The sequence below is a fragment of the Vigna unguiculata genome, chromosome 5 (assembly GCF_037176805.1).
Source record: "Vigna unguiculata cultivar grain cowpea cultivar isolate G323 ecotype 2 chromosome 5, ASM3717680v1, whole genome shotgun sequence".
NCBI classification, from domain to species: Eukaryota; Viridiplantae; Streptophyta; class Magnoliopsida; order Fabales; family Fabaceae; genus Vigna; species Vigna unguiculata.
The window spans coordinates 55782028-55793275 of NC_140796.1; the positions used below are offsets into that span (position 1 = coordinate 55782028).

General features: G+C 33.4%; 1 protein-coding gene across 4 annotated transcripts; it reads right to left on the minus strand.

The window, feature by feature from the left end:
* Positions 1–4980: 4980 nt before the first annotated feature.
* On the minus strand, positions 4981–10989 carry LOC114184593 (uncharacterized). Of its 4 annotated transcripts, none has more exons than XM_028071904.2 (9): positions 10695–10989; positions 8998–9057; positions 7824–8786; positions 7586–7692; positions 7428–7504; positions 7289–7355; positions 6113–6200; positions 5971–6030; positions 4981–5769 (listed from the first exon to the last, which is right to left on the minus strand). In XM_028071904.2, the coding sequence occupies exons 3-9, from the start codon at positions 8685–8687 to the stop codon at positions 5158–5160; spliced, it is 1875 nt and encodes a 624-aa protein (XP_027927705.2). In that variant the 5' UTR covers positions 8688–8786; positions 8998–9057; positions 10695–10989; the 3' UTR covers positions 4981–5157. The 4 variants fall into 4 exon arrangements, with proteins under 4 accessions (XP_027927705.2, XP_085529903.1, XP_085529901.1 ...); XM_085673777.1 differs by having other exon boundaries at positions 7824–8852; XM_085673775.1 differs by having other exon boundaries at positions 7824–9057.
* Positions 10990–11248: the final 259 nt, after the last annotated feature.

Genomic DNA, 11248 nt, shown 5'->3' on the forward strand with positions numbered 1-11248 from the left:
TTATATTAATAAAGATAGAATTGAGATTAAAATGTGTATTCCAAATATTAATTATGGAGTAGTTAATAAAAGTAATATTTTTTATTAAAAGTAATTATGGATAATAATTAATGAAAACACGTATGTCTATTTTTCTTTATTCTAGAATAAATTTTTAAATTATAAAATATTTTTTATTATAAATAGTTATATAAATAAATAATTTGTATAATATTTCATTATTAAATAATTTTTTGTTATAATTTTTTTTTTTGAATTAAAAAAATAATTATTAAAAAAATAAAATAGAAATTATTTTAATTTACAAAAGAATTAAATTGTGGATTGTGCCACAGTCATAGTCCACCGTTTATTCATCTATGCCACGGTTCATAGAATGTAGTTATGGATTAGGTTAAATTACCATTTTGGTCCCTTTATTTGTCATGAAATTTCATTTTGGTTCTCGTGTTTTTCGTTGTCTTAATTTGGTCCTTATTTTCTTAAAAATGACTCGATTTGGTCCTCACCGTTAACTTTGACCAGACGGTGTTAAAGTCAATGCCACGTGTCAATTTCTGGTTTTTTTGAATTTTTTTTAATTTTTTTTTTGAATTTTTTTTTTATTTTTGACACATGTCATTTCACCATTGTGCCACGTGTCAAAGTGACTCAATTTGGTTCCTATATTTGTTTTTAGTTTTAATTTAGTCCCAATTTTTGTAAAAATGAAGCAATATTGTCCCTCCTTAGATTGAGACTCAATTTAATCTTTGTATACAACTTATGATGATATTCTTAATAAAATTGACATATTTATTAAATATTTATAGAAATATTTTTAAATAAATTTTTTTTAGTTTTATTATTAAACAAAGTTAAACCCCAAACTTAATTTCAAAAATTAACAATTTTGTCATCATATATAAAGGCATCAAGTGTATCATATTATACAAACTTGGTAAAGATTAAAAATCAAATAACTTGTCACACATAAATTTAGAAACTAAATTTCAAGTTCAAAACAAAATCAAAGTCTAATGTTTTGTGTAGAATTTAAAGTTAATTTAAAATATTTATAGAAATATTTAATAAAAACGTTAATTTTAATAAGAATATCACCATAAGATTTATAAAAAAGTAAATTTAGTGTCAATTTGAGAAAGGACAATATTGTTTCATTTTTACAAAAATTAGGACTAAATTGAAACTAAAAACAAATATAGGGACTAAATTGAGTCACTTTGACACGTGGCATGACTGTGAAGTGACACGTGTCAAAAAGAAAAAAATTTTAAAAAATATTAAAAAATTTGAAAATTTAAAAAAAAAAAAATCAGAAATTGACACGTGGTGTTAACTTTAACACCGTTTGGTCAAAGTTAACGGTGAGAACCAAATTGAGTCATTTTTAAGAAAATGAGGACTAAATTGAGACAACGAAAAACGCGAGGACCAAAATAAAATTTCATGACAAATAAAGGGACCAAAATAATTATTAAAAAAATAAAATAGAAATTATTTTAATTTACAAAAGAATTAAATTGTGGATTGTGCCACAATCATAGTCCATCGTTTATTCATCTATGCCACGGTTCATTGAAGTAGTTATGGATTATAGATTGTGGACTGTGGTGTGTGGTTATTGGACTGTTAGCTTTGAACGATGGACTATGGCATGTAGATTATGAACTATGAATTTTAACCAGCGCTTTCTCCCTGCAACTCCAAGTCTTTTTCGGTATCCCAAATTTACCATTTTATCCCTAATTAATTTATAGTTGATAGTAGGTGAAAACAGGTGGAAGAGCAGTAAATGATATTTATTGCGACAACGTATTTTTCTTATCTGAGTTGCACCCCCAATTATTTCGACAACTTCTTTCTCCTCTTTGTTTCTTCTCCAAAGCGGTCTTTTGTGCTTTCTGAGTGTGGTCCCTTTCATTTCTGAGTGGTCCCTTCATTTTAATTCTCTTCTATGTGCTTCATTCTCTCCAAAGTGGTCAATTTGGTATTTTTTATTTTTTTTTCCAGAAACGGAATTCGTGATCCGTTTGAGAAAAGTATGAAACGAATCTCGAAATCCATTTCATAAGTTTTCATGTTTTTTTTATGAAACGACTTTTAGGATCCGTTTCTTACTTTTCTTAAACGGATCACGAATTTCGTTTCCCAAATTTTAAATTTCTTTTTTCCGAAATGGAATTTGTGATCCGTTTCAGAAAAGTATGAAACGGATTCCAAAATCCGTTTCATAAATTTTCATGTTTTTTTATGAAATGAATTTCAGGATTCGTTGCATACTTTTCTGAAACGGATCACGAATTCTGTTTTTGATACTTATCTGTGTAATCACTTGACCCCTCCCCATTGGAGGCCGTGAAACCAACGTGCATGAAGTCTTCGAATGTCTCAGAGAGGTCTATTTGGGAAACAAGAATGGGAGTGGAAGGTCTGGTGGAGGAATAAGCGAGCCAGACACGTACCATCTTGATTGCATGACTCCACCTATGCAATGATGAGTTTGCCACTCTTGAGGTCAATGTCGCGGGAGAAGGCATCGACGGACACGAAGGAGGAGGCGTTGTTGACGTCGAAGGCCACGTGGTTTTCGTTGATGTCGTTGAGGAAGGGGTCGAAGGTAGTGTCGAACTCGACGGCGAAGAAGGAGGTTGAGCTGGGGGAGGCCCATGGAGAGGGCAGGGAAGTGGGTGGAGGAGGCGATGCGGAAGGCGAGGCCTTCGTCGAAGGGGCAGGAGGGAGAGGAGATGATGGAGAAGGAGAAGCGAGAGGAGAAGGAAGCAGTGTAATTGGTTTAGGGGTCAAGAAAATGGATGGGGTAGATAAAGAAGGCTTTGCCGATGGAGAAGGAGGAGCAGGTGGGTTGGTGGGTGGTGAGAGTGATGACTTTGTGAGAGAAGAAGGCGTCACCGTAGAGGGTGAGGTTGTTGGAGGGGAAGAGAGGGAGTGTAACTACTGAGGGGGAGGGGTAATTACATTGCTTTCACCCATCCACCTTGACAAGTAAAAATTGATTAGGGTCAAAAGGGTAATTATTGGGGGTACATGAGAAGGCTTGGGGGTGCAGCAAGAAGCCCCCTTTTAACTTGTGACCAATGGACTTGGACAATGGCTAGTGGCTAGTGGTCAACGGACTATGGGTCATAGTCCATGGGTCACGGTCCACTATTCATAGTTTGCAGTCAATAATTCACATTATAGACCTTTGTACACAATCCATAGTCCACGATTCACAATCCATAATCCATAATCAATAATCTAAATCTATATAGGTCATGGGTCATAAGTCATCGTCCATAGTCCACTGCTATAATATATAGTCTATATTGTCCATAGGCCACTAGCCATAGTCCACAGACAATAGGACCACAGTCCACTAGTACATAGTGTTGGGAATAGTTCAAGTGTAAGTCAAAAGTCTCACATTGGATAGAATAGACAAAGTTAAACACCATAAGAATAAAGACCCATAATACCATTGCCTTAAGATTTTGGGGTTAAAGTGTTGTCAAATGTCTTATATGTGTAAGACTAATATCATATACACAGAACAACAATTTCTCTATAAGCATAACCCATATATATATATATATATATATATATATATATATATATATATATATATATAAACCCAACAGTGGCATCAAAATCGATGGTTCAGAGTGACTGACCGCATAACCATAACAAAAAAAAGGGGTCACCGAAGTGACTAACTGCACAACCATACAAAAAAAGGAGTCACGATACACTTGAAGGGAAATATATCATATGAAAAAAAAAAGGGACTCACCCTTGAGGAGAAATTGTTGGGAATAGTCAAAATGTGAGTCAAAAGTTCCACATTGGATAGAATAGACAAAGTTAAACACTATATAAAAATAAATACCCATAACAAAAAAAAAAACGGGTAAAAAAGGAGTCAACATACACCTAAAGGGAAATATATCATATGAAAAAAAAAAGACTCACCCTTGAGGGGAAATTGTTGGAAAAAGTCCAAGTATGAATCAAAAGTCTCACCTTGGATAGAATAGACAAAGTTAAACACTATATAAAAATAAATATCCATAACATAATTGTCTTAAGGTTTTGAGGTTAAAGTGGTGTCAAATGTCTTATATGTATAAGATCATGTCATATATATAAAACCACAATTTTTTAATGACTATAATATGAAACATATCCCAACACATAGTCCATAATGGACTATAATCCATAATCTATAGTGTCAATCCATTGTTTACTGGATCACAGTATAAAAAAGTTCACAACCCCGGTCCACAAACCACTATTATCTATAATCTATGGACCATGAGCCAATGGACTATGGTTTGTGGCCTCTGTGTACTGTATAATCTATAATCTACATTCCATAGTCCAAATTCAAAAATACATTTCATAACAGCCATTTTAGAATATAAAAAAATAAATGTTTCTGATGTTATTTTGGAACTTGAAAATATTTTTGAATTTTCGAAAAATATTAAAAAGGAGATGTAGCAATTTTTATTATAATTTTAGCAAGGTTTAGTTTGGGAATTCCATATTTTACGGTAGTGCAGAAGAAAAAAGTGAGGGTGCAGAAAGAAACAACCTTGCCTGAATTAATCAGTTGTTTAAATGTAATATCCAATCTGCAACCTTCTATAAATAAATTGATGATATCTTAATGAATATTTGTAAAAAGTATATAAAAAGTTTAGGACGAAACTTGGGAAAAGAAAATTTAGGTTTGAGGGTTAAGCTACTTTTTGACATGTAAATTCATTATATATATATATATATATATATATATATATATATATATATATATATATATTAATGGACAGGAAAATTTTACTCAAACGTGCAGACAGAGAAAAAAACATATAATGGTAAAAGGCTCGGTTAGTAGCTAACTAAGAAATAAAGTAAAAATATATTAAAAATATCTAATTAAACTTTTCTTAATAATCCTTTGCTAAAAGCAGCAGATAGACATGTACGCAAATATATTGCTTAAAATTAGTATTAAGAAACCTTTGCTGCAAAAATATATTTACTGTAACATTATGCGTGATGGTAAAACCATAAGGGAAACAAATGATTAAACAAAAAATGTTACCACTACAGTATTCAAAACTTTGCTGCAAAAATTGGAGCACCAATCTCCGAATTTCATTCTAAAATTTCTCCCTCTTCTTCATCAGATTTCTCAAATCCTTCTTTAACCAAGGAAAAAAGTGTTTCGTGTGGATTATTATGTACAGTAGAGTCATTCTCATCCACATCACTGTCTTCGTCTTCACTATTATGATCATCATCATTATTGAGGCTAACAATTTTTTTGACCGCTCCCTCGTTCCCGCGTTTAGGAACATCCTTTATAGTGTCAACTTCAGACCCGTTCTCTTTAACCATGACTGATGGATATCTAAGTGGCTTGTCAGGACAATGTTTGAAGAAAGAATTTATTACCATGAACCTGAAAACCTGAAACAGGTGGCTCTTATCCTTACTTATATTTGCACTCAAGAGTTTCTGCAATAAAGTTGGCTTCCTCTTCTTTAACGAAGGGTTTTCTGAAAAGTCAGCAAACTTTTGCGTCTTGCCGAACCGACCTTTTCTGTCCAATTTCTTGTTGAATTTGTTTTGGAACTTTCTTTTGTCACTAAATTTGTTTTTCCCTTCATTCTGAAGACCTTGATTTTCAGAATTCTTAAGGTAGTGTGATGGTATTTCAGCAACTTCGATTCCCAATTCAGCTTGCTTTGCTAAAACCTCCTTAAGCTGCAAAGACAAAATATATACATTGCTAATGAATTGGAATACCATTTGCTGAGTCCAAGAAATATTTATGTGAGCACTTATATTTCCTGCTAAAAAAGCCTATTTTCTTAACTTACATATTGAACAACATTATTAAATTTTACGACATGATAATATTATATTGGGAAGTGTTACAAGTTAATAACATCCCTCTAAGTATACCTCTCTTTGTAAGACCTCCCTATTAATGACCTTGGAGTCCATCGGCCATTCACTGTGCCTCTGCAATTAGTATTCAGGAATTGATATTTAGAAAATAACATCTGATAAACACAAGCGGTAGATATATCAGTTTGTTTACAACCTTCTGAAAGTTGTTACAAGGATGATTCTTTTTCCGTGCTTCACGCCATTGTTGGATTTCTTGCTCAGTGTAAGTCACTGAGAAAGATCTAACCATTCAAAAAATGAAATAATAGCAATCATAAAAAAAAAATCAGGGTTAGAGTTAAAATATTTTCAGTATAATAAAAGAATAAGCTGTGAAATTCGAAGTTTAAGAAAAGTAATTTAATAGTGAAAAGACAATAAAAATCTAATAAGAAAGCAGACAATTTATAAAAATAATACCAAAAGGAAATCTAATTTCATTTAGAAGGTTATCTGGATTGTGGAAAACATTTATTTGGACAAAAGTCACAAGTCTGATGCCGAAAGGGAGGCAGGACGATGTAATTATATAGAACCACATGTGTGTTTGACAACCACACTTATCATACATTTAAAAACTCAGATGGATCAAATAATACACACAACACATACTAATGTCCATGTTGAATGTAAAAGTTAAAAATACTATACTAGATGTATTATCTGTTTATCACGCCTCCATTACAAGAATCAATTTGGAAAATTTCCCTCCAACAGAAATTTCTATGCGTAAGTCTTTGTCAACTGTTTCATCTGATATGATTTCTTTAATTGAGTTGCACCAAAGAATACGTTTTAAGGAATTAATCTTTCTAGAAATAATTTAAATTTCATAGAACTAAAGAAAAAAATATAAAAATACAAAATCAAATTCCAAAACCTTCCTTAATGAATAATACTTCTCTCACTCATGACTTAATTTTTTACCACTTGTTTCTTTAAGTATTCAAATAAAATTCACTAATAATGATTAGCAAGTATATGTGGGTTGAATACCATGACATCCATACCCGTTACAACTAAGTAATCAAAATACTCTAATCCATAGTTATCCATTAATAGTATTCATTTAGTATCTATTACATATTTTATCCACAGATTTCCCTGGGTGTAGATTTATTTGTTATCCCTAATTCTACTATCTATTTTATCCAGAAACAGCAATGTAAAATAACCTTCAATTTCATGAAGTAACAAATAAACTAAGAATTAATTAATTAGCATCATGTTGTTACACATTATCATTATCAACAAAGACAATTAAAAAAGGACTGCAAACAAGTAATAGACTGGGACCAGATAAAGGATTAGAAAGTGAAGCAGAAGCTACCTTTCTGGTTGATGCTTAAATTCCTTTGATCTTAAACTATCCTGTCCTGCCCTCCCACTGTAAGGGCCTGCTTTCATCACAACATTAGCCTAACCATAGAAAATGTTTCATCTGGGTAACAAGGTAGAAAAGTTCAAACCTATTCCATTATGATCTTTAGGAAACCCAGTTCTCCTCTTTCCATTATTGACATCATTAAATTTAGACTTCTGGAATCTAAAGAAACAGGACAATTGTAACGCCCAGGAAAAACATGCAAGTGATCAAGAGTAACAAAGAGAAAAGAAAATAACATACCCTCCTTTAAACCCCCCTCGTTTTGGTCTACTTTTGAAGTTTTTGCTGGGTGATCCATTCCAGTTGGTATTTGGAACATTAGTTTTAATATTGCCATAAGGATTCTCCTGCAACAATTATTGAGATTTGCAGTAAATATAATACCACAACATCATTTACAATAGTATTTACATATAGTAGAACAATAAATTCTGCTAACATACAATGAAAAGACAGAAAACACTTTAGTTTTAAATACCTGTGAGTGCGACTTTAAAAATGCAGGAGGTTGAGAGTTACTTGTATGAGCCAAATTAGAATTACGTGACCCAGAAGTATTCCCTTGTAATTGCTGAGATGAAAAATGCGACCGTGATACAAAAGCATTTGCATTCACGTTTGGTGGAGTAAGGTTTTTCTCGTTCGGCTCAATGTGCAATCGGACCTGCCTTCCAGGCTCAAAACCTAACTGTGGACTTGCAGAAAGTAATGAATTCTGTGGGACCATAGCCTCAGGCAGTTGGTTTGGAAACCCAAACATGGGGCAGGAACTCGGATGCATGCCATGCGGAACCCCTTGAGAAGGGCTTGGCATTTGTGTAGGTAACTGTTGATTCATATTCTGCATAGGATAAGGGGCACAAAATTGGCCATTTGGCATACTCATATTCATATTAGATGGCTGAAGTATATTCAAAATACTCTGTGCCAACATTTGTCCCTGTAATTGAGACAAATTGAGTTGAGCTGCATTCAGCATGACTTGTCCCTGAACAGGATACATTGGATTGCTGTAATTGGGATTGCTAACGTTATTTTGGGGACCTAAACCCCCCACAAGGGGTTGACCCTGTTGATGACCAGGCATACCCATTTGACGCAGATGCATCTGATCGTTTTGCAAGGGAAAATGATTGTGATTTGCAGCATTCATGAAAGGTGCCGCATTCATGGGTAGTGGCTGCATAAAAGGGGGCAACAAGCTTTGGCTTTGGTGGTTGCCAAAACAAAATTGGGCCTGGGGTGTCATGCCCACACCATTGTTTTGTAAGAAATTTTGATGGTTAGGATTAGGAGCATAAGGGGGTTGGGTTTTGGAGGAGGAGTTGGCATTGTTAGCCATGATGTTAACATAAACACAAGAAATTTATACAATTCAAAGTTTCAATGAAACACAGTTTTGGAATCTGAAGTGTAGGAAAGGAACACAAAAACTCTGAACCTGATCAAAGCAAAAAAGGACAACAACCTCCATTATACACAGTTGCGATCATTAAATATATGGAATCTGCTTGCATGCCAAATTTAACAAGATTGGAAACATCAGTTAAGAAATAAACCAGGCAACTCAGGAAGAACAACAACCAATTGAGAGAGAATGACAAGACAAATAAAAAAGAGGTGACAAATAACTGTTGAGAAAGAAGGCTTACCAAATGTTGATATCAATAAGACAATTACATACACAGCCTTATATTTACCAACAAATTGACCTGTCAAAAACAGAGTCAAACCGAAATGTAAAAATTTACAGTTAGTTAATGTGAGAAGTTTGCAGTTTACACATTTAAACATAAACATAATAAGCCAGTAATTGTACATTCACAAAATATAAAAACTCGGTTTCCCCTCCCCAACCCTCCTCTTCTAGGAACTAAACAAGTCAACGTCAATTTTAAGCACTTACCAAAAACTAAATGCTTAAAAACAGCAGACTAATAATCAATGATTTATGTTGCAGCAACATTTTAGTAAAAAAATATAAGGTGCTGCTTCAATCACATTATCCACTCATAAGATAAGCTTGCATACATCCTGGTTTGCTAAGGTGAAAATGAAATATTTCATATCTCTATTTGTGTTTGGTTATGGTGACTGATTCAGATAAATTTTCCTCTCTATTATTGTTTGATTTCAAACACAGTGCTTGGTTCTGTTGCTGTTGGTAATTTGTATTTGTTGGTGATAGGAAAGAGTTTCCACGACAAAATCGTAAAAATCAATACCTAAAAGAAATGAGTATAAATTTTCTCATCTTTCCAACCATTGACAAACACAAACCATGGGAATTTTACACTAGCTCAAAAATACACAATCGAACCAGATAAAAAAGATAGAACAGTGGAGAAGTTCTGCCACACGAACCAGCCCCAAGACAACTACAAATTCACCAGCAGCAGCAAAAAAAACAGTATTAAACTCATAACAAAACAACCTCAGCAATTAATTTCATTTCTCTACGCAACAACAATTAAAATATAATAATAATAATAATAAATGAGTAACAAATTTAATCACAAAGTCACACTCCTGTTTCAGCTTAAACTTCTATAATACATCAACGTGTAACTCCAAATACACCCAAAAAATGAATTCAAAATTCACAAACCAAAACCACAAAGCTATGGAGAAGGAGAAATCAGTACAAACAATAAGCATATGTCTCAACATATTTGGCATTTAAGAACATCTCTACAATTGAACATTCTAAACGAAATTGAAACCATCAACAATCCAAATTTAACTCATTATTCACTTCCTCTAAACATAGCCCAAAGAATGCATAAACTCAAATTCAAACCACAATTATAAACTGAAAAACCCCAATTAAAGAAAACAGCAAAAGGCGTGGGCTCAAATTACCAATTAACGAAATGCTTATTTCAAACAAATCAATTATGGAATTAAATCTATACCAATGCGATTCATTCTTCTTTTTCATGGCCATTTCCTCACTCATGTAACACAAGCAGTACTGACTCTAGCTCATCAATCCAAATACAGATCTAGATATATTATAACCCAATGATTCCCACCCCAAGAACAATCAGAAAATACCAACCCAGTCACGAACCAAAACACCAACAAAATCGACTTAAACCCAAAAACGCACACATAGATTCCACAAATTGCCAATAACAGCAACTCGAATGCCAACTCATAGCTACTCAATAGCCTCATCAATTTGGCTTTAACAGCTATGGACCCAAACAAAATCCAATTAATATTCAAACAATGGCCAGAAATGAATAAAACAGAGACAAAGAGGGGAAACCAGTGGCCAATGGCTGTTTATGGCTTAGGTTTTTCGGTATGACGTGAACGACAGAAGGGATAGAGGCATAGATACCCTCGGCAGCAGCTATGGAGCTTCGGATGTAGACGCTACCGTTGAGTGAATCTCGTCGGGGTTTGGGACTGTAGCACGTCGGATGAACGACTGAGGCAGAGGGTGCGTAATGGTCCTCACTGTTAGGTCATATTCGGTGAGCAGCTGACGGTAACGACCGGTGAACGGTGGTGCCGCTTAAAGACGAACGCGGTAGGATTTATGCTCACCCGCACTGTACCCAGAGAGAAAAAACGTGATTTCTCGTGTGTAGTGCCTTTGTGTTCCGATTCTTTATAGTGGGTCCTTCTTACGAACCAAAGTTTCATCCGCTTCAGATTTATGTATATTATTTATATATATATATATTATTTATCATTTTACCTTTATATTCTTCTTTGTATAATAATTAAACTAAGTTCATGATTCGTGATAAAAAAAAGAAATTTAAATTTGTGACGATGGAAAACCGAGTTTCATATATATATATATATATATATATATATATATAATTTTTTACATTCATAATTTTTTTTATTTTAAAATTTTATATAATTTTAATATTTTTTTAATTT